Here is a 27521-nt window from a genome sequence, read left to right as displayed (position 1 = left end):
GTTTTGCCTACAAAGCTCTACTGTTCAACACAATTTTTTTTTTTTTTTTTTCTTTTCTTTTTCTTTGTTGGATTTTTTTACTTACAACTGATCACGATAGTTTTGTTGTAGATAGTCATGGCCCACTCGCCTTGGCTTGATCAAGAACTGCAACAAGAAACCAACACCCAACACTAGTGATACTACAGCAACAATAATATACACCACACCCAAAGCAACGTTTCTTCCACCGAAGATGGAGTTGGTGGTGATGACAATACTCTTTGTACCGCCAAATACTTTGACCGGGTAGTTCAAATCGATGGCGATTTGATAAGTGCCTGATGTCATTGTAGATGTGGTATTCTTTCCGTACAATTTGTAGAAGTTGGGAAGTGCTGCTGTACGCATCCAATTTTGCAAATGCTCCATTTGCTGTAGATCGGGCAAGTTGTCGTCTGTGTACCCATCCGGGTATTGTTTGTCCCAATTTGGTGGAGGCACAACATCCGCCGCCTTGTAGCTTGTTTTTTTGAACCGGTGACTGCGGTCAGAAGACCACGAAATGTCCTTATCTGTGAATGTGTATGTCTCGTTATCCGCTCCATTACGAGCATTCAACAAGACTGGCGACGATATGGTGTCGTTGAAAAAAGAGTTTGCAATCAATCCACAAGGGTAGATGAGCCTCTGCTCCCCTTTGTATTCTCTATGTTTCAATGGTTTGCAATTGTCCGTCACATCATCTCCAGACAAGGCTTTCCCTCCCAACTGATCCAAGTCATAGCTCTCAACATATTTTCTATGGTTCTGATAGAAGTTGGTCAACTTGTAGTACAAATAAAGTGGAGGCTTCAAGTCTGGCACATTAAACTGGATGACACACTGCGATCCATCCACTTTCCATTTAAACTCTGGCTTTGTATTCTCTTTGAAATGGAAGCCAGTATATTTTTCTGGAATCGACGTGAATGTGTCCGTTTGATCACCACAATGTGAATAGTCAATATTCACCTCCTGCACGTTATATGTCGTGTATATGATGGCTATCCCCAACGGAGCAAAAATCACTGCTAACAAAACAAGGAATGGAATCACTGACTTGGGAGTCAACAATGGCTGCCAAGCTTTCAATCTCTGCTGACGGAAAGCCGTGTTTGGTGGTTTACGTGATTTGGTTGTCTGGGACTCCTCAATAGACTCCTGTGACGAGTTAGAAGCCCTCCGCTTCCTGAGAAAGTTCATCATGCAGTTGACTTGGGTGGGACAGAGGTTGGCTGTGTACTACATATTTTTTTTTCCCTTTTAAAAAAAAACATACTCGCGCATTTTATTCTTTTTCTTACTTATTCTCCACAGCCATCAAACTTCCTACAAACGACAAGATCAATCTGCTTCTAACCTCGTTTATGTCCTCAGGAACCAACCAGATCAATGCTCCCAACTTTCTAGCAATAGAGATAGCCAACTTGGCATTGGCGTACCTCTCCTCCTCTGTCCTTCCTTCGTAAACCAAGTCGTAGTCAACATATCCCGGTGCCATACCATTCAAAACATCCAACAAAAATGTTCCCGTAGCCAACGAGGCGTCTTTGAAGGACCTAATTTGTGAAGACTTGTTTCCCTTTGTGACTTGTTGATTAGCCCATTTCAAGATATCCGCGTCAGATAATTGACCACCTTTGCCCAACTCAGCCAAGGTGTTGACAATGTTTCTTCTCATCAATTGCCAAACAAGACCCAAGTCTAATAACCTGTTTCCATCAACAATGTCGGACCCTTCTATACCAACTAGCGAAAACCCATTGGCCTTCCCTATTTCCACTGCATAGTTTGTATTTTCCAAAGCCTTGAATCGAGAAACCTCGCCACTAGCTGGCTTTTTGTTGACATGCTTGAATGAAACACTTCCCGGTATCACCTTGTCAAACGCTTGCAACAAAATCAACCCGTCTTTCAAATCTTCAAACAATGAAACAACTGGCGGGTCCACATCCAAAGAGTTGAGCCACAAAGTAAACACTCTAGCCTCACGCTCCCCTTCTGCATCAAACTCTTCAATTTCAATCTTCTCGTGCTCTTCAATTGGTTGCAAACCAGGGTGGGTGTTGAACAAGTTGGCAACAAAAGCCAAGTTCAACTTTGGATTCCCCGCAGTCAAAGACTTTGGGGTCAAGTATTTGCGACAATCGATTTTGTCGGCGTTTTCCAAAACTTGCTCAGCACGGGACAACACGTCGCTAGTCTTTAAAGGCGATAAGTCACAGACATCGGGCTTCAATTGGTTCAACAAATAGGTGTAGTTTTCACCATCACTAACGTCTTTACCAAAGTTTGTGACTCTTCTGTTGGTGCCGGCATTTTTCAAATGATAATTGAACCAACGCAAAAGAATTTGTTCAGGTGGAAGCCTCAAAAATTGCTCCAAAGTCTCGTCATCCTCCAACAAACGATACAATTCAGGGTGGTACTTGATATCCACTTTACTCAACAATCCTCTTCGAATAATCTGCCAAATCAAACCCAAAATCAAATGTTCTTTGCCGTCAATGATATCCTCAGAATGGACATTGACAACAACACACCCAATTGCCTTTGCCGAGTTAATGACAATGTTTGCATTCTCCGACATTTGGAAATTGTTCAACTGTTTCTTCCCCTTTGGCAAGTTCAAAACTCTCGTATCGATAGTGTCTGGAACCGAATCGTTGATCAATTTCGACAACACCAAACCATCTCTACACTCGTCAAACACTTGAAACGTTTCAGTATCAAAGGGCAATCGGTCTCCAATTTCGCCATCACCAGATAAAACGGAGTTAATATGTCTGGTGAACTCAGTACGCTCTTCATCATTGATGGTGTGGGTGGTTCCCGATGTCTTTCCCTCGATGTAGGTTTTATTCTTTGCGCTGGCGCTGGGAATTGGGGGAGCCGCTTTTTTGTGCAACTGTGGAGCCTCTGAAGCTCCTCCCTTTGACTCCTTCAACTTGGCAATTAAAGCAACATAATCATCCAATTCGACATGTCCAGAAGCGTCAACATCAACATGCTTCAATGTTTCTCTTGTCTCGTCGTAGGAATACTCTCCCTGTTTGCTAACGCTGTTGATCACATCTTTCTTCTCCACCCAACCTTTATCCTCCAAGTCAATTGCTCTGAAATCTTCAATTATATTGAAAAGGTCAGACTGTTGTAAGACGGGATACTTTTTTTGTAACTTCAAGACGTTCATTATAGTTGATGGGTTGGTCTTTGATGATAGCAAACTTATGTCCGAAGTTTCTAATTTAATTTTTCTTCTCCTCTGCGAGTGAGTGGCGTTGAAAGTGTTTTGAAGAGATAGTGGGGTGGTGGTACTAAAGCAGTTAATCACTCAGCACGAATGGACCACTAGAGGAAGTAGCAAGTAACAAGTGGTAGGGCCTTAGTAGGTAAGGACATGGATTAGCCTGAAATGGTTGTTGTTGGTATGTTCTCTCTAGTCACTTGTAGTCATTCGTTTTCTACTTCTGTGGCGCAGTCAGTCATCTTAAGAGAGCTGCTCCACGCTGCTGGGCCGGGTCTGCATTGCAAGCACCGCATGCTTGCTCTTTTGAAGCTCTACGATGTAAACCAGTCCATTTGTTGAAGCTTCTCTTTCTTTATAACTGCAACAACTGCAACTACTGCTTTCTTCTCTAGTTTTACTTCATTGGTAGCTCCAAAATTACAACCTCTCCTATCAACAACATCTACAACCCCCGCAGCTCCATGAATGGATCACGACGAATGGAAAAGACTGCCCCGTCTGTGAACGGGTCCACTAGCCCTTCAACATACACTGCACATTCCTTGGACCAGCAACAGATCTCCATATATAACAATCTACAGAAACCACTGTTTGAAGTCAAGCCAGTCCAATTGCAATTTGATTTACTTCATGCGTTGAACAAGCTCCTCGTCGCCAATAGCCAGATGTATCTATTTGTTGGAGATGTGTTGTACAAGATTGATTTGAATAACCCGTCAAAGTTGGTGAAGTTTACTATGCCATTGAAGGGTGGCTCATTCAAAGCATGGGTTGATCCAACAGCACAACATCTCATCGTTCGAATCGACCAGCAATACTTTTACTTGCACAAATCTTACAAATCATTCAAGCTTTTACCAAAGCTCAAGGGTATGGATGTTGAAGCACTTGCCTTTGCGTCTTCCAGCACAATTGTGATGGCTACGACAGCAGGATACATTTACTTATCAGCCATCAAACCACATGATGATGCCAAAAAAAGCGACATTCAACACTTGAAGCATGTCCACACTGTAGAATCTCAAGTTCGTGGGATAGCAGTCACCGAAAACCAATCGTTGATAAACATCATAACTAGAGATGCAATCTACACCTGGTCCTGTTTCGATACATCATTCAACGAGTTGTCAAAAGTGTTTAAAACCCAACCAGTTATGGAAAAAGTTGGCCCTAGTGACAAGTGGGTGTTGACTACGAGTGGCAACAAGTACGTCTACATTGGAAAAGACGTTGCCACCAACGATGACGAAATACAATTTTCCACATTGAATGACACCATAGATGATATTATTCTAACACCCCACCATCTTATCGGCTACCATGGTAAGCAAGTATTCATCTACAATAAACTCAGCCAGGAATCGAAAGTACTAAACATAGAAGAGCATATCAGAGGAATTGCCAGCGATGCCACTTCGTACTGGATATACACAAAGGACTCGATTTACGAGATAGTTATATCCAATGAGAGTAGCTTAGTCTGGTATGACTACTACAAGATGAACAAATTCGAGGAAGCTTTAAACTGTCTTGAAGATAGTGAAGAGAACTTTTTCAAAAGAGATTTGGTGTTGATCAAACAAGGATACGACTATTTACAAAGAGGCGGATTTGGACTTGAACTGAGCAACAAAGAACTTATCAATTTGCAAAAGAAGGGTATTGGAATACTAGCTAGACTGACGGAACCGTTTGAGAAAGTGTGCTTGATGTTGAATCTGTCACATGCGACGGGCTTGTTGATTGATTACTTGTTGGTAAAGTTTGCAATAAACAGAAAGAATAGAGTCAGAGTAGTTGTGCTATCCACTTGGATAATCGAGTTGATGACAAGAACAAATGATGAGCGGTTTTACGAATTCGTAAAGAAAAACCACAAACAGCTTGACAGATCCATCTACAATATTTTGAGCGGAGAAAGGGCCCTTTTCTATGCCGAAACCATAGATGACTACCAGTTCATTTTAAAGTACCAGATGAGTGAAAAAAATTGGCCACTCGCCGAAAAAGCTCTAATCAAGGTTTACTCAAGAAACGTAGACGAGGTGTATAATCACGCCAGTGCTTTCTTGTTGAACCACGCCAAAATTATCGACACATGGCTCAAGTTTGATTTGGATTATGAAAGGCTTCTTCCGGCTATACTTGCATACTGCGAAAAGAACCGCAAACTCCCCTTGAACCAAAACGCTGCCATCAAGTTTCTACTAAAGGTGCATGACAAGGGATACAAAAGCAAGCAACTAAACAATTACTACTTGTCCCTTTTAATCACCCACCACGACGATGCCAACCACTTGATTATAAAGTTCATCAATCATGAGACTGCATATGACCAGAACTTTATCCAAAGGCTATGCTTGCTCCATCACAAGGTGCATCCTGCAGTTTTGATCTACATTGACATGGGATTGTATGAGCAGGCCCTAGAGGTTTCTTTGAAAAATAATGCTATTGAATTGGGGGAACTTGTACTTGGTAAGTATGAAGAGATTGCCGAGGATGGCGACAAGTCCGAAGACGACAACAAGTTGGAAAAGGAAAGTTACAGCATCAGAAGACACTTGTGGTTGACATTTGCCAAGCATCTTATTGACAGAACTTGCGAGGGTAAGCAGGCTGGTCTTGACGAAGTTGACTCCTCGTCCAACAAGTTGAATGCAACACTCTCCTACATACAAAGAAACTCCCCACTAGGCTTGAAAGATTTATTACCACTTTTCCCTGAAACGGTCACTATAAACAATTTCAGAGACGAAATAGTGGACTCGCTCAACGAGTACAAGAGAACCTTACAGGATATAAACATGAGAATTCAAGAAAACCATTCCTTGCTCACAACTTTGAAACAAGAGGCTTTAGACGAGACCCAAAAGAAGTCAGAACACTACTCGGTCATAAAGCCAGGGTCCACATGCTACCTTTGCCACAACTTGCTAGCCACGAAAAAATTTATATTTTTTGACAACTGCCAACATGGTTTCCACAAGGAATGCTTGGTTCGATATAATCTCAAGTCAAAGGGCAACTACAACTTCAAAAAGCTTTATCAAAGCTTTATTCGAAACCAAGACAAGGATCATCAGGAGATAAAGCTGCAGATCGATGACATGCTATGCAAAGAGTGCATTCTATGCAATGAATCCAGTATCAACGAAATTGACATCGGTTACTTGGAAGAAAATGACAGAGATATTGACGAGATCAAAGATTGGGAGTTGTGAAGGTCAAAAGTAAATGAAATTTAATAATATTACTAGCAATGATTATAGAGCAACCTTTAATGCTCTATATAGTTCCTCTCCAATGAATGGTCCAAAGGATTTTTAGAAGTTGCAATTCAAATCAATTGCCAATCAACAGTAAATATTGGGAAATCGATGTAAAATTTGGATTTGTATTCACACGTCCACACTGCAACTCCCTTTTTGCAGTGAGGAAGTAGACTGAGAGCAACATTGATGTCATCAGCCGCGGCTTAAATAACACTAGAGCTCATTATGATGATAGTGGTTGTCTTTAGTCTTCAATTGGCACGTGACAAATGATATTCCGCACATCTTTGCCGAAATGGGAAATTAAAAACAGACCTTGCGGGATCGAGCTTTATCTGAGCAAGTCTTTAAATATCTTAACCGGGCAGAGTGAGAAGCTCCATATGAGATTTCAGATATAGCTCACACTCTTTGTACCATCTCCTCTTGGCATGTGCCTTTTGCTGCTGTTAGTAGATAAAATTTTCTTTTTTTCATTTCCACGTGACTCATTTTCTTTGCGCATTTTATCAACAAACCAACAACCATTGATTGCATTGCAAACTCGCCAAAGACACATTCCTAGACTACACAATGCCGGCAGAGCCCCACACTGACGAGCTGCCTCGACGGACTGCATACTTGGCCAAACTAGGACTACCACAAGTGACCCTCAGGGCAACCATTGTTGGATTACTAATCGGGTCAGTGATTTTAATATCAAATTTTCAATTCGGGTTGCAAACAGGCTGGGTGTCCATGATGTCCCTACCAGCGGCATTGCTCGGATTTGCTGCGTTTAAGCTAACGCCATTGTCGCTGAGCTTTACCGATGTGGAAAATGTCTACATACAGAGCATTGCTGTGGCAGTGGGCACTGGCCCATTATGTTATGGCTTTGTGGGTATAATTCCGGCAATTGAAAAATTCATGACTGGAGAGGAGTCAGGATTGGGACGACGTATCGTTTTTTCGACAAAAGAGCTTATTATATGGTCGATGGGGTTGGGACTCTTTGGAGTATTTTTTGCAATCCCGTTGCGGAAACAGGTCATTGTTAAAGAAAAGCTCCCCTTTCCTTCTGGAAGTGCCACAGCCACACTAATCTCAGTATTGCATGGAACCGAGATTTATGAAAGTGATAATGAGGAGGAGGAGGAGGAGGAGGAGGATGTCAACAAGAGTACAACTGGGCCACTTTTGCAACAACAAACATCTACAAGTCAACTTATCGACTCCACAGACTACAACTCCAACATGAAGTCCTTGACGTACACCTTTCTCATCTCGTCCACGTACACCATTGTGTCCTTCTTCTTCCCAGTTTTGAAAAAAGTTCCCATTTTTGGCACATCTGCATCGACGGAGTACTTGTGGGACTTTCAACCATCGCCAGCATACATTGGTCAAGGGATGATTATGGGTCTTCCTACAGTGTCGTACATGCTTTTTGGTGCTGTATTGGGGTGGGGAATTTTGGCTCCGTTGTCAAGGTACATGAAGTGGGCACCTGGTCCTATTGATGACTGGGTAACTGGTGGACAGGGTTGGATACTTTGGATCAGTTTGAGCATCATGGTTGCAGATTCGTTGGTTTCTTTTATTGTATTGAGTGTGAAGTCGATACACGATTTTCTAATCGACTACAAACACCGCCAAGAGTCGTACACCTTGGAATTGCAGCAATCGCTATTGGAACTAGATAGAGGAGAAAACGTTGGCAACAGAGCGACATCCCAACGTCTCGAAATCCCAAAACAGTTTCTCATTTCCAATAAGGTTGCGTTGATTGGCACATTGTTATCCACCATTTTGTGTGTGGTTACGATGCGGATCATATTTGGGAAGTTGATCCCAATTTACGCATCACTAACTGCCATCATACTTGCCATGTTGTTTAGTGTTCTTGCCACGAGGACTCTTGGTGTATCCGACATCAACCCAGTGAGTGGGATCGGCAAACTATCACAGCTTATATTTGCATTCATAATCCCCTCCAACCATCCAGCAAAGATTCTCATTAATTTGATTTCAGGTGGCGTTGCTGAAGCAGGGGCGCAACAGGCAGGGGATCTCATGCAAGATCTCAAAACCGGACATTTGATAGGAGCTTCGCCGAAAGCGCAATTTATTGCTCAAATCATTGGCACAATATTCTCCGTGTTTCTCAGCTCCATCATGTACCAAGTATACATGTCAGTTTACACCATCCCCAACGAAACATTTCGGATTCCAACGGCTGTTATATGGATAGATTGCTCACGTTTGGTCACTGGTGAAGGATTACCTCCAAAAGCAATGGAGTTTGCCATCACATTTGGAGTCATTTTTGCGATGATTTCCCTTTTGAAGCACACCTTGCCGCAAACTTCAAAGTATTACAAATACTTGACATACCTTCCTAATGGGGTCGCAGTTGGGGTTGGGATGTACAATACACCAAACTTTACCCTTGCCAGATTCATTGGCGGATTGATAGCATACAATTGGCACCATCTCAGCGATAGAGGCAAGACGAGCATGATTATATTTAGCAGTGGATTGGTGCTTGGAGAAGGGTTGTTTAGTGGATTTACCATGCTTCTTACAAGCTTGGGAGTCAAACATTTCTAGAAATTATAAACTATTTTGTGAACTTCTTTATCTGTAAGCATCGGTTTGAAACGCAACAAGCCAAAGACTCAATTAGAGGCTCAATACCAAAAATAAACTCTGCAAAATGTTGTTGATCTCAAAATCTCTTCTTTGTATTTCCCTCTTGGCAGATCTATCCCCATTACAAGCTCAATTACTATAATATTACAAAACGTATACCCTTCTCATCTCGTATTCCTCTGTCTATCAGCATTTATTCTTTGATTGATCAAGTAAATTGCCTTTTGGAAGGACTCCAACGATCCTGTCAAGGTAAGCCTTCTAATATTAGTCAAACCCCTGCCTCCTCCCAACATAATGGATTGTCCTCTGTCTGGTTCAATTTTCACATATGTACAGCCACTGTTCTCCCTAATGTGTTTGATGTTATTTCCACCTCTGCCAATAACTGATCCAATCAGCGAGTTGGCCACGTAAAGGTCCTGGTTGTACTTGTCACCCGCGAGGACAGGCTCCTTCACAATCACGTCACCAATCATGGTGTTATTATACTCATCTGTGTATTGTTGTTGGGGAGGCGCTCCTTGTGAAATAGGTGGCGCTGGTGGTGCCAGTTGCCCATACTGTTGTTGAGGTGGTACAGAAGGTTGAAACATCACTGGAAAATTGTATGGCAGGTGGCCGTCCTGTTGAAATGGCTTCTGATAGCCTAATGGGTTGCCATATTGGCTTGCTGGTACACCTGCTTGTGGAATATTTGGGAAGCGTTGATGTGATTGTTGTTGGTGTTGTTGCGAGGGATGTGGTGGTGGTGGTTGATGCTGACCACCGAGCTGGTTCCCGTCGTGGTGATGAATTGCGGGATTGTATAATACCACCCTACCCTTTTTCAAAGCGTCTCTGTGTTCAATCACCACCTCTCCTATAAAGTAGACAGCGATGTGGATGGCGTCGGCCACACCCAAAACACTAAGTACACGGTCAGTTGACTCTCCCAAGGGGTGTTCCGCGGCTTTCAACTTTGCTGCAGAATTCTCTTCAATCTCTCTAAACTTAAGCCCTTGTTTTCCAATTATGTATCCAATGATGGCATTTGGGACCAACAATTTCAAATTGTACTGTTGACTGTTCAAGTCTGCCGGTGTATCTTCTGGCTCACCTAAGATGGTCCTCACAATAAGTCCAAACGCTTTCGCAACATTTTCTGCAGTTCCTTTTACAGTGATTATTCTTTCTGGGACATCTTTCAAGTTGTCACTTATGTGTATTTTTACGTTGGCTTTTTCCCTCAAGTGATGTATTTTGGCTCCTTGTTTGCCGACAATGGTACCGGCTTCCTTAACTGGACAATACATTCTGAAGGACACTTGAGATGTATCCAGATCTTGTTCCTTTTGATTGGCGGCGACGCTAGACTGAGTCAATTCCTCTTGAGGTGGTTGCACATCCGCCGGGGGTTCGCTTAGACTGGATAAGAGTGCCGCTTCTTCTAAAAACTTGTCAACATCGGCTTGCAGTACCTTATTGGGTTTGGAAGATGCATTTTCGTCAACATCGTGTATATTTTCATGTCCATCATTTACCTTTTGTTCAGCATTGTGCTCCTCTTGGTCTTGCTTGTCCAGTTCCTCTTGTTGTTCTTGCTCCTGCTCTTGCTCCTGCTTCTTCTCCTCTTGCTGCTCTTTCTGACCTTCTTCTTCAAAATTATCCTGATGCGCTTCGTTTTGCTCACTTTGCTCACTTTGCTCATTTTGCTCATTGTGGTCCCCACCTTCAGCTTTCTCCTTTACCTCATCAACAGCCCCTGATTCCACGGCAGCCACATCATTAGAACTCTCTTTTTTCTCCAATTGCTCACTATCTAAAGCAATCCTTTTGTTATGTGAAAAAGACTCATTTTCCAAACCCTCAAGTTCGTCACTCACGTCTTCGTTTTTACGTTTCAACGCATTGGTCGTGGGTTCCGGAGTGGCAGATTCGGACATATTCGTAGCACAGTCACACAATAGATATCCCCAGCAGTAGCAATGATATGAATTGGGTACCAATCGATAAAACAGATGATGAAGTCAAGCTGGTGTATTTTGAGTTTTCTTTTTTTTTTTTTTCTTTCTTTCCGTCTTTCATCGTAAACTCTACACCATTTTTTTTTTTTTGAAGCAATGCACACTACCTTCACTATAAATTCTATTAACTTCTGTTTTTACTTCTTATGCTTCTTTGCAATCCTCTTTAATGCTCTCTGTTCATTCTTCATAACACCATCGACCATCTTATACTTACCCTTGACACCCTTTGGCCTTCCACTAAGCCCTCTATTAGATCCTCTGGCAACAACAACAGTCATTTTCTTTCGTTTATCCTTTCCACTGTTTTTAGCCTTTTGCATCAACTTGGAAATCTCTGCGGCTTTGTCGTATTCGGACTTAGAGCTATCCTCATTGATCAAGTCGGATTTCTTCTTCAATTTCTCCAAACGACGCAAAGCTCTCATCTTCTTTCTACCCTTAGCCTCCAACACTTTCTTTATAGGCCTGGCGTTCAATTGCTTGAGTTTCTCCTTGATTGCCAAACTGGCCTCTTTAGAAATCGGCTTGATCAATTTCGAATGCTTTTGTTCATCATCGAGGAACCATTCAGGGAGGTTCTCTTTGTCACGGAAAGAGTATCTGTTGATACCTTCCTCAATGAGATCTTTCTTTGACATTTGGCCAAGTGCCACTTTATGGGCCAAGGTCATCGCTTCTGCTGTTGTTATGTCAACCCTCTCCTTGTTGGACAAGTTTTCGTCATCGCTTTCATCGTCTTCTTCCGCGTTGTCGTCAATTGTGTTTGGCACAATCTCAAAGTCGGAATCAGAATCGGATTCAAAGCCCGCTATAGCTTCTGTTTCAGCTTTTCCATTTGTTGGAACTGTTGCCACTGCTGCCCCCTTTTCAGATCTAGGTCTCGATTCTTCGATCAAATCCTCATCATCAAGCTCATTGAAAATTGAATCTGATTGAAAAAAACTTCTCGCGGTTTTAGTGAGTTCTCCATTCTGTTTACCCTCGGCTATCAATTTGATATGTTCGTCGTCATCCTCATCCGAGTCCAGACCATCCACTTCGTAGTCTAGCTCATCTTTTTCTTCCTCGCCTGACTCTATACCATCCCATGCCTCATCATCACCACCTCTAGCCAATTTGGCTTTATATTTAGCATCTCTTTCGGCCCTTCGGTTTTGATACTGCTCATACATATCATCCAATTGAGCCTCCAACTCGTCAATCTCATCCTCACTGTTTGCATCCTGTTCATCGAAATGAATTTCTGTATCCCTTGCGCGATCTTCCTCCGAAAAAACCATTGCCTTTTTCCCAGCAGCTAGTTTGCTCAACTGGCCCGACTTTTCAGCAGTCTTTAAATTGAACAAAGAATCTGCCCCAATTTGCGCAGCATCTATACCAATATTCATATCAGTAACCATTTGCATTTGGTTTCTAATAATCTCCTTTTGTTTCAACTCGTTTGCCGTCTTTTTGGCTCTTTTAGCTTTTTGCTTTTGCTTCTCCAACATTTGGTTCAATTCTTGGTCTATTTTCTGCTCTTCTGTCAATTCCTCCACTTCAATCTCAGGTTTCTCCTCCTCCTTGTCGATTCCCAACAAGTCCCTGGCTTGTTTACGGAACCGCAATATATGTTTAAACTCCTTCTTTCCAAGAATTTTCAAATCCTTAAAACACTCTCTCAACTCTTCACTATAAGACTTTAGCTTCTTCACAATCTTCCACTCATGGTCACTTTCATCAATATCAAACTTGTTGAGTTGTCCCAACTGGTTTATTGGATCATCCTCTTTGATAAATTGCATGATTGGCATGGTATGGAACAAAGTGTAATCTCCCTCTTCGTAACCTTGTCTTTGCCTTCTTTTTTTCTCCGGATTGAAAACCTTCTCCTCGTTGTTAACACTCTTTTTATCATTCAACTCCTCAAACACTTCACGAGGGTCCAATAATCGAGGATCCAATTTCTTTGGTGCTTTGAATCCCCTACACACAACGAAAATTTCTGCAGAAACGTTTCTTGAACTTGGCGGTTTCGTGGCCTCAACCTTGTCGAATAATTGTTGAAATACCCACATCAAATTGTTGTAATCTCTTGATCGGAAAATCTTGGTGACAAATGTTCCACCCACAATCAAGTTCTCAACTGCCAACTTCAACGCCTGCAAGGTCAACTGCGACTGCGTGAAGGCATCTTGAACCCAACCCAAACCAACGTTTGGGGCACCATCATGTAGTACTGTGTCAGCCTTCCAAGTTTTCATATGTCCACGCAATTTACTCCTACAATCTTCAGTGGTGATGTCACTTTGAAATGTTATACAATTTGGCAAGGGCTTTATAGGGACAATATCCACCCCAATAATCAACGAATTAACAGGACATAGCTGTGATGCAACTTGACACCATGACCCTGGTGCCGCACATAAATCAATGACAACCTTTGACTTTTCCAAAAAGTGACCAAATTTTTCATTTATCTGGATGATTTTGAATGAAGAACGAGCACGATAGCCCTTTTCTTTTGCAAGGTAGTAGTATCTATCTAAACGCCCTTTGCTGTTTTTCTTCTGCACTTTCCCCATGATGAGATAATGAATATGTTGGATGGAGGAGATGTGAGATGGGGTTTCCACGATATCTAATTTTTTTTTTTTTTTTTTTTTTTTTTTTTTTTTTTTTTTTTTTTTTTTTTTTTTTNGTTAGAGGACAGCTTGAGTCCACACTATAATGCCAGCGTATGCAGGGACCAGACAAGTCACTTGATATAAGGGCGGCATACACAGAGACTGACCCATATACAAGATCATGCTCAAGTTACAGCTGCTGTAATCATACTTGAGAGTGTCCAGTAGTCGCATTTCTACTCATGCATTCCTGCGACATCGAAGTTTACGACACTGGCAGTTTACGACACTGGCAGTTTACGACACTGGCAGTTTGGTACATGTGGCTGATGGAGTTTGTGGAATTTTCGACCCAGCTCTACCATTTACCGAAGCTTAGAGTGTTTGACCTTTCGAGGAATGAAATCACTCATGTTGATTTTGATTCAAAAGTGTGCCGTATTCGTTCTAAACAATCTCCTCCAGAACCTCACATTGGAGTATGTTGTGGTGCGAGATAAATCAACCACAAAAAGTACGCCAACGCTTTTACATACATAGTTGGCAGACCTCATTTTTTTGCCGTAATTCAAAAACCAGATTTTTCTATAACCAGACACTTCTGCAAAGGAAGTTGTAGTGCTGAGAGTGGTCCATTTTTTATACCACTTTTGCAATAGCAATTTTTTTCCTGACCAAAGTATGAAGATTTAGCCAGATAATTGTACCAAATTTTACAGAAAAATGTTAGTTGACTAGGGACTATTTCGTAAAATGCGACTTCCGAGAGGAGGTCCTATGCCAAAGACAAAAGTGAGAAGTACTGAAGATACAGAAAATCTGTATGTGTTTCCTGCAGAGAGTGTTCTACAGTACAACTAATGTTTAAAACAAATTTAAATTCAACTCAGTTCTAAACACTGCAACTATTGATAAGTTTGTGGGTCGCCGATGCTCTTGTCCCCACTGGCAATGTTAAAGCTCTTGCCAAATGTGTCTTTAAAGCTAAGAATATCGAAAAGAGCTTGAGCAACATCAGCTCTAGGGATAGTTCCACGGTCTTCGCTGATACTTTTCAAGACCCTGATCTTGCCCGTAGGCGACTCATCTGTCAAGGAAGTAGGCTTGACAATCGTGTAGTCCAACTTCTGGCCGAACTCATCAATCAAAATACGGTCTGCATAATGTTTTGCGATGTAGTAGTTTCTGATACCAGATCGAATACCAGCTTCACGATAGTCGGCAAACAATGCACTTACCAAAATCAACCTTCTAACCTTTGCTTCGACTGTGGCTTCAAAAGCTTTCACCACACCATCCAAATCCACTTGCAACAAGTTCTTTCCACCAGAGCCAACGGTTAAAATAACAGCATCGTGACCCTTGATAGCAGAAGTCAAGTCGGAAACCGATGCATCTGCAATATCCAATTTGGTAGTGGTGATGTTTGAAGAACTAGACGAAATATCTTTGATGGCGGAGGCTTGCTCGTCGCTTCTCACAACCGCTGTAGCCTTGACGCTCAGCTTAGCAACTATCTTGATCAAGTTCTGGCCCACTTTACCATGGGCCCCAAATACGATTAAGTTTTTGATGGCTGACATATACTCAATTGACGTTGTGGGTGGGGTTTCAGAGCAAATTGGAGTTGTCGGAGAAAGAGAATGATCTTTAAATTTATAAAAAAGTCAGGACAGATTTTTGTGGCGGCAAAACCGCTTAAAGTTGCTAAACGCAACCACACTTTTCCATCTCGAAACTCCGCAACTCGGCAATTCTACAACTCGGCAAAAAAGAGCGGAAAACCTGCACCACGAAAATTGTTAGCATTCCTAGTTGTATTTAACATATTACAGATTAACAAATGCTTTACGAAAGTCAAGAAGTTACAGATAATGTACTGTAGGCTAAGTTGTTTGCACAGGATTCAATATTCTTGCGTTCCAACAGTGAGCGTTTCAGCACTAAGTTGGCCGACGTTCTTCAAGGAGATTTAGAGAGCAGCCCCAAACTGCATCTACACCTCCTCTACACATCATCATCTATCTCTCATTTACTAATCTTCTCCAAACAATATATAGTTCAATATATCGCTCAATGTAATCACATTAATCAATCTCCCCTCGTCATCAACAACAAACAACCTATGCAACCTTGACTTCCGGATCGTATCCATAATAGTGCTCAACCGATCATTCACAGTACAGGTATGCACACCTTCAAAATCTTCTGATCTCCTCAACAACGCCTCACCCACTGACAAGTCCAAGTCAGTATACATACCACCCTTGACCAATGCCAACACATCAACAGTTTCATACACATTTATCAACTTTCCCTCGTCGTTGATTATAGGAATGGACGATACTGAGTTTGAGGCCAAAAGATGAATCACCTCAATAACCGGAGTATCCATCGTACAAGTGCTCAATTGTTTTGGTTTGTTTAGTTCCGTATGTTGGATTGGCTTGAGCAACATCTTAGTCTCTTTACAATTTAAAGCCACAAACTTCAAAATACGGTATTGAGTCAAGACACTAACAACAATATCTCGTGCTTCATTTTCATTTGTATCCAACAACGGGATCCTCCTCGCCTTCGACTCCAACATCTTGACACACGCTTCGTATAACGACTTGAAAGGGTGTATCGAGGCAGTTTCAATTTGATCAACACCAATAGCCTTTTCGACATCTCTCAACCCATCCAAAGTCAATTGGTCAACGAGTTCAAAATTCTCGGGGAACTGGAAATAGTACTGGATAACATTGATGAAATCGCTTGACGTTAGCAAGCCGGCAAACCGAGAGGTCTTGTGGTTCCATAATGGAGCGGAAACGATGTTATTCTGTAGCAAGATGTTTAATGACTTTTTGACCAAGAGGGATGTATCCAACACAATTAGTCTGTAACTCACCGGCAACACATCATACGAAGTTTTGCTTTGTAAAAATAATCGAATGGCTTTGATACCTATCTTTTGATCATGGTTTATCTGTTCTTCTGACAAGCTAAGTATGTAGTCATTAGGAGTAGAGCTTGAAGGCGGTGCAACGTCAGTCATCCTTTTGCGATGTAGTCAGACTGGTTTCCTGTGTGCGTTGAGATATTACTGAGGAGATTATTGTTGAAATGTTGTGTGCGCTCTGTTTATTGATTGATGTTGAGCAGAATCAATTTTTTTTTTTTTTGTTTTTTTTTTTTTTTGTCTCTCCCTTTGTGGAGTAATTCCATGGCGAAGGAGGAGGAGGAGGACGAGGAGGAGGAGGAGAAGTGAAGAGACATCAACCATACTATGTATATTATACTGAGTGTACACCAAGACCTACATCTGCTGCAATTGTTTTTTTAAACCTTGATACTAACTTTCTCCATCAAGTCATTTATCTCTGATCCTTGAAACTTCAACCATGTAACCAACTTCTTTACTTTTTGTTGTAGTTGTAAATGCTCCAAAACGTCCTTTTCATCTTCACTTTCCTCTGGGTTATTCTTTTTACATTCTTCCACTCCATTGCCAATATCCTTCAATTGTTCAATAAGATGTAGTGTGGTTTTGTTCCATTCATTGATCTCGTTGAAATATTCCTTCTCCTCTTTTGAAAGAGGAACATTCTTGACCTTGTACATTTCATCATTAATCTTTGCTTGTACATGCTTTATTCTCGAGTCGAGCTCCTCTTGCTTCAGCAAGGCTTTGCTTATCCTTTCATCAAGTTCATTATTATACGGTGTGTCATCGGCCAATTTCTTCAACGTTTCAACTTGCGATTTTAGCGATTTTAATTGAGCAAGGGTTCTCGATTGTAGTTTGATTGCGTAAACGGTATACCCAAACACCGCTTGGTTAGTTTCTAGTGAATCCTTGTTCAACTTTTCAAGCACCTCGACGGTTGGCTCAAGTTTAGTATTGGGATCATTTTTCAAAGTCACTGAACTTTCCAACACCTTGAGACTCGACTCAATTTCAGCGAAAGGCTCCGCAGAAATGGCTAGCGATGGCACACCTGGCTTGTCCTCGATGCTCAATGGCACCTTTACTTCCTTTTCTTCTTCCTCAGCGACAACTTCGGAATTTATAGTCACAATTTCCAAATCATCACGTACTATAATGCCCACTTCCAGGTCAAACTTTGTTAAAAGTGCAAACCCATGAAGATTCTTCCCTGAGGAGAGGAGGTTGTACGTTGGTTTAATCTTGTCCAAAGAGTCAATACTATCATTCTCCAAATCACTCACAAGCTCCTTCACCCATCCACAGTTGACAACAACCAAACTGCCATCAAAAACAGCAACAAACTTGTCATCATAGCCGTTGAGATTCCTCAAATAGGCTCTTCCATTGAAAGGCAACTTTTCTGATTGCAAAAACTCCAACAAATTCAAGTCCAGTTGCCAAAACAACTTTTCAGCATTCACGTCATCAAATGAGTCAACAAATCCAAAACCCTTTTTGGGTTTGGCATAAGTGACCAGTTTTGGCTCCTCGTACTGTACCAACCCAGATCCTAAAATATTCGAAAAGTAGGAGATTGTATCGTTTTTTATTGTCGCCAAGAGTCCAATCTGTTCATTATCTCCAAACGACACCAAGTCATCAGCCCCAACTTGGGCCACTTCTCTAGGTTTATAATCGGGTGCTTTCGCCCTGAGCTCAACAATAAACAACTCATACGGATTATCAGAGTACAAGCCTCTAACCTCACGCAAATTGTTCAGAAGTTGACGGCGTAAAGAGTCGTACACCTCCAATTGTGTCTTTGCCAGACTGAGCAATACTGACTTTTCAGGAAATTTATCCTTGATAATTTCAATTGTGTTTTGTGAGTCACTAATTGCAACATCGATAGCTGATTCAGACACAGCAATCTTTGTAGAATCATTGTAGAAATCAACACTAACAATCTTGTCATCAGTTGACGCGTACAACTTCAACCCGTCATTGATCTTGCTACGCGACCCAAATGCAATTGAGTTGACCTTTTCCTCAAAGGAGATCTTGACCAAAGGGACAGTTGCCGATCTCTTCAAATCAAAGCCAAACACCTCCGACTTGTCGTTTAGAATCACCAACATTGAATCATTGGCAACGATCGATTGCCAAAGCACTTTCCGAATCTTGCCAACATTGGTAATCCTATAATTCTTTGCCTCAATGTAGACCGACTTTTGCTTGGTGTTCAACACCGGTGGGAGAGAAACAACATCGACTTTAGAATCCCCAACAATGGCCAAAAACGAACCCGATTCATTAATCTCCAACGACACAACTTCGAAATCAGCACGTGGCGTCTTCAATAGCTTGTAATTTGAGGTCACTGGGTTGATAGTACAGCATCGAACAAGGTTTCCCTGTGCAAAGAACAATTCTGAATTGTTTCGACAGACTAGCTTGTTGTGTGGAATGCTTAGTGTTGGTGCTGATGCTGATGGTGCCGTTGCATTGGGTTCTGTTGTGTTTGGAAGTTTGGCAAAATTGAAATCTATCGGAAAATGATGTTGAAAGATCAATTGCTTAGTAATCAGTGATACCAATCCGTCAGACATAGTGTTTGCAGAGAAGTAGTAGAGGGGGGGGGGAAGGGGGAAGGGGTTTGACCGTTGCAGTGCCCTCTTTTTTTCTCCCTCTCTCTCTCTCTTCCTTCTCCCAAAAGAAGTTGAAAAAATTGACCACAGGAGAAGCAACACCCAAGAAGGAAACCACCAGTGTGCTAGTATGAGCAAACAGTTCATATCAACAGTGAGTGCGTCGCAAGCGCACAAGTCAGATATATTAGGCTTGGAAATCACACCACGGCATACAATTTCAGTTTCCAGTGACGGGTACGCCAAATTCTGGGACAACAAAAAGGATGAGGTTCACAATCCAAAAGAATTCGTTCAATCAGTACTTATTGACAAGAGTGGAGTGCATCATTTGGCCGTTTACGAAAACAAAATACCGAGCTCGACGATAAAGGTAACCATTATAGCATTTGCATGTTTCAGTGGACTGATTAAGTTCAAGCAGTACGTCAATGGTGACTTAACCACGTTGGAGGATTGCAACTTCGAATTGACCAAGAGCTGGGTCCCTGGGTTCTACATCGATCCAGAATCAAAGCAAGATTACTTTATAGTGAACAAGATGAACGGAGTTACCGAGGTGTACACACTCGCAGTTACAGCAGAGGGAGATAAAGTTGGCTCTGTATTCACCAAGTATGGCGACTTGAGGAGTGGCGCATCACCAACTGCTTCAACATCTACCACATCTTCAACATTCCCCATTTCGCTCGCAGTCAATCAAACTGACAATAAAAAGTGTGCTGTTGGGTACATCAATGGAGACGTGCTCTTGTATGACTTTCAAAATTTAAAAGTTGTCTACACATTCAGATCAACTGATTTGGTAATCAGCAGGAACCCAAAGCTCAATTCATCTTCCTCAGCACCTCGTGTTCTAAAGTTTTCACCAGGTGGTACTCTACTAGCAGTAGCAAGAGACAACCAAGCAGCAGGGTCCATCACCTTGTACGATGTGCAATATGGTGAAAATGTTGGAGCTTTAGCAACATCGTCACACTCAGCCAAAAGCGCTGTTGGTGGATTTGCACACCAAGGTTGGATCTTGGGTCTTGACTTTGACGAAGAAGGCAAAAGCTTAGTCTCGTGCGGGTTTGACAAATGTGTTCGAGTGTGGAATTTGGAGACTAGAGAACGTGAGGCAACTATAAACATCTCCGTCACAGACTTGGATGAGACAACCAGCGACGATGAACAGGATGAAAGCGTTGCAAGCGGGGTCAAATTCATTGGAAAGGGCGTAAGAGGCGGTGCAGGAGGTGACACCAATGTGGGAATCTGTGTAATTAGCTTTGATAGAGGTATCAGATGGTATAGAGAAGCTGGTGGTATATAGATTGTATAGAGAAGCTGGTGGTATATAGATTGTAATCTTTTTTTTTTTTTCTTTTTTGGTACTTTAACGTCCTAGCCAACCGCCATCAACAACCAAAGTCAGACCTGTAACATAACTCGAGGCATCACTACATAAAAACACAATAGGTCCTCTGAAATCCAGTCTGTCTGCCCATCTTCCCATAGGAATCCTCTTATCAACCAAATCCTTGCTCTCTTGGGACATGTTGTCAGTCAATTTCGTCCTAACGTATCCCGGAGCAATGCAATTGACTCGGATCCCACGGGCACTCCACTCATTAGCCACAGCCTGAGTGAATTGCTTGATGCCACCCTTAGCTACAGCGTACGGAGATGACGCGTACCCACCTTGAAAAGAGAGTAGTGATGAAGTAGCCACAATTTTCCCCTTTGTTCCCAACTCTAGCATTTTTGCTCCAAACCGTTGAGTTAATTTAACGGGAATGTTCAAATCAACTTTGATCACAGCGTCAAACTTATCCTGAGGAAATGTCTCCACTCGGCTCCTTTCAGTTATACCAGCATTGTTGATCAATATGTCAATGGCCCCAGTGACTGAAAGGTTATACGCTTGAGTAAAGATCTTGTCAACAATGTCGTCCTCTTTTTCTTCAACAAAGTCCACCGGAATCGAATCAATCTTTACATCGGCATTGAATTTTTTAATCTCTCCTATTGCGGCATCAAGTGTAGAATGTGATCTATAGGTTAAGATTAATTGCTTGATACCAGCAGAAGCAAGCCCTTCGGCGTATCCTAATCCGATACCCAGAGTTGCACCTGTAACGACAGCAACTTGACCTTCCAATGAAAACAGCGACATCTAAAGCAAATTTATAAGCAGAACTAAAGCTATAATTCAAACGAGAGGAGGCCCTTCCAGAGTATGGAACTGTTGAGCTATTTATACCTTAGAGCCTCCAAGATTGCGAATAGGTGAATGTCCGTTTTGTGTACAAAAGTATTATCAACAATTTTGCTGCAGAGCTCTACATTTACTTTAACAACTTACCTCTGAATGTATTCATTACCTCTATGCACTTAGCAAGGTGGAACACGGCATCATCAGGATACCGAGGTCCCTCTTTAGAACCTGGGTTGACCGTGGTGGAGAACAAGACCATTGGCTACCTTCCCTGATCCCCCACTTACGTGGTTGGGGGATCAAGATTTTACAAAGAGACCATGCGTTTCTTCACGACTGCAAACTCGGCCCGACTTTACATCTATTCAAACCAGAAACACAGCACAAAGAGCAAATTTCAACAGCATATCTATTCTTTACTTCTATAAGAGCAAAAGCTTAAACTACACTGCACTACACTCCCATACACCCAACTCGGCACCTCTGCACCTCTGCACCTCCCATCTTACCGACCCAACCACCCCCCATCAACAACCAAAGTCAGCCCCGTCACATAACTCGACGCCTCACTACACAAAAACACAATCGGCCCCCTAAACTCCTCACACCTACCCCACCTCCCCACCGGAATCCTCCTGTTCACCAACTCACGATTCTCCACCGACATTGTACCTGTCATATTTGTACCCACGTACCCTGGTGCCAAGCAATTGACACGCACACCCCGCGCACTCCACTCATTTGCAACCGCCTGGGTGAAGTTCTTCAACCCACCTTTGGCAGTAGTGTAAGCGGCAGTATACACACCGCTTTGGAAACTGAGCACCGACGCCGTGTTTACAATCTTGCCCTTGGTGCCTAACTCGAGCATTTTGGTGCCGATGCAGCGTGTCAATTTCATGGGGATGGTCAAGTCGACCTTGATGACGTTGTCGAATTTGTCCTGGGGGAACGATTCCACGGGGTGTCGCTCATTTATACCGGCATTATTTATCAAAATGTCAATTGCGCCAGTGATTGAGCAGCTGTACGCTTGTGTAGTGACCAATTCCACGATTTCGTCTTCTTCCATTGAAAGAAAATCAACGTAAATCAGACTGATGACGACATCAGGATTGAATTGTTTAATTTGATTCGCTGCCGCATCTAGTGTAGGCTGCGATCTGTAGGTTAATATCAATTGTTTGATGCCAGCTGAAGCCAATCCTTCCGCATAAGCAAGCCCGATGCCCAGTGTCGCTCCAGTGATCACGGCAACTTGTCCATCAAGTCGAAACAACGACATCGTGAAGAATGAATGGAGTATTTCATTTTGTAAAAAAAGCTCTAGATACTTGTAAAACAGGGTCTATATATAACATTATCATTGTGGGGGTGATTGTCCACACCCCTCTCGGAGTTTTTGATGCTTGGATATGCATGGAATGCGCTAGTGGGGAGGAGGAGGTGGGGGATCGCACAAAACCAATCAAAAGATATAGCCGCAAGGATATCCATTTCCCCGCCGGTAAACGTACCCACCCACACTACACAAATAATCGTAATGCAAAAGGTTTCATTAAATATGTAAATATACCTATCTACGCAATACAAATACACGCCATCATCACAAAACAATAAGCAGTGTATACTCCCACCCTCACTCTCACTACTTCTTTCTCAACCAGTCAAAAAACCTCGAGCTACGTTTCATCCCCGCCAGCGACAATGAATCCTCAACATTGCTCTTTGATCTGGTGTGTCCTCCTCCCCTGCCTCTTCGTCTCGCTTCTTCTCCACCTGCTGCACCTGTGCCACCAAGTTGTAATTTCTTCAACTTCGACTCGTTTGTCCAACTGAGTGACAAAGCAGCCCCATCATCATGTTGTATAGACGTAGATGATGCCGCTTTGGACAAACTAGACAGTTGCTCATTGGCATCAGCGACGTTTTTCTCCTGGAGTCCTCCTTGTTTCTTCGTCAACATCTTCTCACGTTTCAGGTTCGGATACTTGAGATAATCGTACTTGCTCATGGGGGCGTCCAACCTCACCGTTGTGTGTTTTGGAATTTGGGTTTGTTTGAGGAAATTAGATTCTGTTGGTGATAGTGGTCGACGAGACAAAGTTGCACCAGTACTAGGCAACTCCAACTCACTTGTTTTTCTTTTTGGAGTTGATGTTGACATCGACATCGACATCGACGCGCCGGGCAGTTTGAATGTCAGTGATATAGGCGATGACGTAGATGACGATAACGGCAGTGATTTGATAGTCCCTATATCCGATGATGGTGGCGCCAACACAATCTGTGGATGGGGTTTGTCCGAGTGACTATCATTGTTGTTGCTGTTGTTGTTGCTGCTATGCTCTTGGAGTATGGAGGACAGCGACATGTTTGAACCATTGGTTATAGAAGCGGTTGTCACGATTCGTGGAGATGACAGGGTATTCAGGATGGTCGACTCACTCTGAAGCAGAATCAGGTTCTCATTGCTATGTCCCAGTTGAGGAATTGGAAACAACAGCCCTGAGATTGTTGACGCCGAACCTTGATTAGGCAGCGACGGTTCCAAATCTTTTGTGGAAACAACAATTGATGGTTTGGAGTCAGATTCAACAACTTCTGTTTGTTGAGTTGTCAGCAGTTTTGTATCAGCGATTACCATGGACGATATTTCAGAGTTGACACTGATTGGACTAGTTGACGCATCTGCTCGTTTATTGCTAATCGCAGTGGATACCGACTCGGCAGTTGATTGTGTGGCTAAAGTGGATGGAGTGGAGCATTGTGGTACTGGTGGATGTAATGAAGTTGCCAAGTCAATAGGACTAATAGTGATATTGGTGTTGGTGGTGTTGGTGGTGTTGGTGTTGGTGGTGTTGGTGCTGTTGGTGCTGTTGCTGTTGGTGCTGTTGTTGCTGCTGCCATTGCTGTATCCAAAATGCACATTATTAGAATTGACATTTCCATTGTACTTTGACGGCGATAATGTCGATTGTAATCGATAATACTCCTTGGTTGGGGATGACGCCTTCTTCAACTCATTATACCTTATCGAGGAGAAAGAACGCTTGCTCTTTAACGTAGGCAACGATGAGTAATGGTTGAGATATCGAGTCTTGCGTAAAGCCGGTTGTTGCAGTGGATGTTGTTGCAACAGGAAAGGAGCTTGCCCTGCATTAGACGTTTGCGCAGATTGTGACGTGGTGGAATTGTAGGGACTGGATATTGCTGAAATTGTTGGCGATTGTGGTAGTCCTGAAGTTGTTGCAGACAATGGTGGAGTGTTTGTATTACTTCGTTCGATACTCTCAGCAGACCCTCTCATTGCATTGGAAATACGATTAGACTGGTCGTAAAAAATTTGATATCTATGAGCTTTAGCTCCTGATCTCTGCCGTGTAGGAGTTTGGAATGATGGGGTTGGCGGTTGTGGTTGTGCAGGATAGGACGATGCGGTGGTTGCTGTTGCTGGTGGTATTGGTACCGAATTGAAACTGGATGACGATGAGTTAGTCAGTGAGTAAAAATTGTGAGCAGGTTGTGGCAAAGTCTTTTCCTGCTCACCCGTCTCCTCTACTTCGTCCAATTGTAGTTCTTGCAAGTCCTGCTCCTCAATCTCGTCATGAAGTTTTGTCGCTGGTGGTGGTGCTGGTGGTGGTGGTGCTGTTGCAGATGCATGGGTTGTGGTTACTATTTCTGACAACGGGTCTGTTTTTGTTGACGCTAGCATTGTCCTATCCTCTATTGTGTCTTCCTCCTCGGCAATTGCTGGTGAACCCAAAAAATCGTCAGTATTGAATACGGTGTCGTCGTGGAGTTGCAGCCCAATGTGGAGGTTTGCAGTGAGGATGTAATCTAAATCAATAACGGGATCAGGCACATCCAGTTCTTGCAATTGCAGTTGCGGTTGGTAAGTCAATTGTCGAGGTGATTGAGGAAGCCGCGGGGTGCTTTGTTGATGCCGTAATGAGGAATGAGATAGTTTATTGGATAATTGTATTGGTGAGCTCAAGCTTTTCCTAAAGCTTGTTGTGTAAGTGACTCCACCTTGAAATGTTGGTGAGGTACTATAGTTGTGGTTCAAATTGCCATGATCATGATTATGATCATCGTCGTAGTCTAGTTTGTCATGTTGAGACTCATATTCACTTTTAGGAAATGAAAACGCGTGTTCAATGGGGTTGGCAAAATCGTCTTTGTTATTGAACCGAAAATGTCGATCTAGCTCATACTCTTCGTCAGATTTGATTGTAGGTGTATCTGCAAAGCCAACAACTCTTTCCTTTGGTGCAGAAGATGAAATGGTCCTGACACCGGAAGCGTTACCAGCAGCGCTTTTGTTGTTGTTATTGTTGCTGTTGTTGTTCTTATTAATATAGATGCTGTTGCTGCTGCAGCCGGGACTGCCAAACACGTTCACACTGGACAAGGCTGACCGGTGGCCATAGTGTGATGCTGATGCTGATGCTGCAGACGATGATGTGCGTGGTGTATTGGTATTGGGTATTGACTGAGCAATGACTGTGGAACCACCGCCTGCACTACTACCACCTGGCGAGGTTACTGGTGGTGGAGGGGGTATATTAAATAGTCCTAGACCGTCAAAGTCTCCCAGTATAGCTTGTGATCGTTTGTGTCGGTGAGTTCTTGGATTAAATGGTGTTGACGTGGGCGTTGAAGTAGAGGGAGAAGACGTTGTGTAAATAGGACTCTGGGGTATACTTAGATGGTTAGAACTTGACATTATTCTCTTCTATCTGTGTGTATTTAGACACCGAAAACGAGATGGTGATGGTGATGTTATGTAAATGTAGATATATACTGCTCCGGGTGGGGGAGAGCTTGTCTGAACAGTACTTTGTTGTAGTAGTAGTAGTAGTAGTAGTAGTAGTAGTCAAATGTTAAACGAGTGTGTGGGTTATGTTGGTTCAGTTCTATTTGAACGTGTGATACAGATGTGTGTGTATGTATGTGTTTGTGTATGTGTTTGTATGGTCTAAGTTAAGTTAAGGTGAGTTAATATATCCTTTGGTTTATCCTTTTGAAATTGAAATTAAAAATTGAAGATGTTTTTTAGTCAGTGCGTCGGAAGTTTAGGCACAACATTTTTACAATAACAACAGAAACTGAGAGAGAGAGAGAGAGAGAGAAACTGCGCATTAAAATTTTGTTTTTTTTTTTTCTTTTTTTTTTTTTCTGTTTCATACGAAGAAAGAACGAAGAAGAAGAAGAAGATGACAAAGAAGGAGATGTGAAATCCACTTCGTAATAGTATAATATGAGAATAACACTCACTTCTAACTCATCAAGACACTGACTAACAGTATCTACTGAGTTCACAAGTAAAGAAGGAGAGAAAGAAGAAAGAGAAAAAGATAGACAAACTGGTAGCACAAGAGTATCGTATAGGTCAAAAGTTTTCAAAGGTCAAGAACAGCTTACAGAAGACGAGACTTGTCCCTTATACTCTTATTGATTCCCACTCTCACCCTTTGTTCCTATCACTCAATATATTCCGTAGAAACAAACACGTATTAATGTAATGGTCAAATATATACCGTTGCCTTAATCTTATAGTTATGTCCGAAAATACAATATTACGACACTGACACTGACACTGACACTGACACAAACAGCTTCTCCTCCCCCCCAAGTCCTCCAAAAGTGAAAGTGAGAATAACCTTCAAAAACAAAAACAAAAAAAGAAACTATTAAATTAAAATTAAAATTAAAATTAAAATTAAAAACTTTGCGCAGTGTGTGAGTGACGCGTCTTTGTTTTATTTTATTTAATGTTTTTTTTTTACCTGTTTATGCTATACAAAACTAAAACAAACAATAAAACCTTCAATTTTTGAACACCAGTACACGTCTTTTATTCTTTGATGACGTAAACATTAATTAATAGATATCCGACTCCACCAATGGCTAACTTCATACACAACTAAGCAATCACGTGAAGGAAGTATCAAGGTA

General features: G+C 42.2%; 11 protein-coding genes across 11 annotated transcripts; 3 read left to right on the top strand and 8 right to left on the bottom strand. All coding sequences in view use genetic code 12, as the record gives it.

The window, feature by feature from the left end:
- Positions 1-81: 81 nt before the first annotated feature.
- Positions 82-3214, bottom strand: KGF57_004278 (SAC6; the record flags this gene model as incomplete). Its single annotated transcript, XM_051753771.1, has 2 exons — positions 82-1201; positions 1326-3214. The coding sequence occupies 2 exons, from the start codon at positions 3212-3214 to the stop codon at positions 82-84; spliced, it is 3009 nt and encodes a 1002-aa protein (XP_051607257.1).
- Positions 3215-3732: 518 nt separating this feature from the next.
- Positions 3733-6495, top strand: KGF57_004277 (VPS18 family protein; the record flags this gene model as incomplete). Its single annotated transcript, XM_051753769.1, has 1 exon — positions 3733-6495. The coding sequence occupies one exon, from the start codon at positions 3733-3735 to the stop codon at positions 6493-6495; it is 2763 nt and encodes a 920-aa protein (XP_051607256.1).
- A 624-nt stretch (positions 6496-7119) lies between these two features.
- OPT8 (Opt8p) lies at positions 7120-9138 on the top strand (the record flags this gene model as incomplete). Its single annotated transcript, XM_051753768.1, has 1 exon — positions 7120-9138. One exon carries the CDS (start codon positions 7120-7122, stop codon positions 9136-9138), a length of 2019 nt encoding a protein of 672 aa, XP_051607255.1.
- A 206-nt stretch (positions 9139-9344) lies between these two features.
- Positions 9345-11105, bottom strand: PBP2 (Pbp2p; the record flags this gene model as incomplete). The annotated part of the gene is made up of 1 exon (XM_051753767.1): positions 9345-11105. The coding sequence occupies one exon, from the start codon at positions 11103-11105 to the stop codon at positions 9345-9347; it is 1761 nt and encodes a 586-aa protein (XP_051607254.1).
- Positions 11106-11323: 218 nt separating this feature from the next.
- On the bottom strand, positions 11324-13753 carry SPB1 (27S pre-rRNA (guanosine2922-2'-O)-methyltransferase; the record flags this gene model as incomplete). Its single annotated transcript, XM_051753766.1, has 1 exon — positions 11324-13753. The coding sequence occupies one exon, from the start codon at positions 13751-13753 to the stop codon at positions 11324-11326; it is 2430 nt and encodes an 809-aa protein (XP_051607253.1).
- Positions 13754-14700: 947 nt separating this feature from the next.
- KGF57_004273 (NAD(P)-binding oxidoreductase) lies at positions 14701-15378 on the bottom strand (the record flags this gene model as incomplete). Its single annotated transcript, XM_051753765.1, has 1 exon — positions 14701-15378. One exon carries the CDS (start codon positions 15376-15378, stop codon positions 14701-14703), a length of 678 nt encoding a protein of 225 aa, XP_051607252.1.
- A 452-nt stretch (positions 15379-15830) lies between these two features.
- On the bottom strand, positions 15831-16838 carry SNF4 (AMP-activated serine/threonine-protein kinase regulatory subunit; the record flags this gene model as incomplete). The annotated part of the gene is made up of 1 exon (XM_051753764.1): positions 15831-16838. The coding sequence occupies one exon, from the start codon at positions 16836-16838 to the stop codon at positions 15831-15833; it is 1008 nt and encodes a 335-aa protein (XP_051607251.1).
- A 284-nt stretch (positions 16839-17122) lies between these two features.
- NUP82 (linker nucleoporin) lies at positions 17123-19321 on the bottom strand (the record flags this gene model as incomplete). The annotated part of the gene is made up of 1 exon (XM_051753763.1): positions 17123-19321. One exon carries the CDS (start codon positions 19319-19321, stop codon positions 17123-17125), a length of 2199 nt encoding a protein of 732 aa, XP_051607250.1.
- A 169-nt stretch (positions 19322-19490) lies between these two features.
- SKI8 (SKI complex subunit WD repeat protein) lies at positions 19491-20675 on the top strand (the record flags this gene model as incomplete). The annotated part of the gene is made up of 1 exon (XM_051753762.1): positions 19491-20675. The coding sequence occupies one exon, from the start codon at positions 19491-19493 to the stop codon at positions 20673-20675; it is 1185 nt and encodes a 394-aa protein (XP_051607249.1).
- A 63-nt stretch (positions 20676-20738) lies between these two features.
- Positions 20739-22845, bottom strand: KGF57_004269 (uncharacterized protein; the record flags this gene model as incomplete). The annotated part of the gene is made up of 2 exons (XM_051753761.1): positions 20739-21518; positions 22204-22845. 2 exons carry the CDS (start codon positions 22843-22845, stop codon positions 20739-20741), a joined length of 1422 nt encoding a protein of 473 aa, XP_051607248.1.
- Positions 22846-23208: 363 nt separating this feature from the next.
- On the bottom strand, positions 23209-26289 carry KGF57_004268 (uncharacterized protein; the record flags this gene model as incomplete). Its single annotated transcript, XM_051753760.1, has 1 exon — positions 23209-26289. One exon carries the CDS (start codon positions 26287-26289, stop codon positions 23209-23211), a length of 3081 nt encoding a protein of 1026 aa, XP_051607247.1.
- Positions 26290-27521: the final 1232 nt, after the last annotated feature.

The sequence above is a fragment of the Candida theae genome (genome assembly GCF_024610275.1).
Source record: "Candida theae strain CBS 12239 chromosome Unknown scaffold63, whole genome shotgun sequence".
Classification (NCBI taxonomy): domain Eukaryota; kingdom Fungi; phylum Ascomycota; class Pichiomycetes; order Serinales; family Debaryomycetaceae; genus Lodderomyces; species Lodderomyces theae.
The sequence above is the reverse complement of the archived record's forward strand: the minus strand, read 5'-3'. Positions and strand labels throughout refer to the sequence as shown.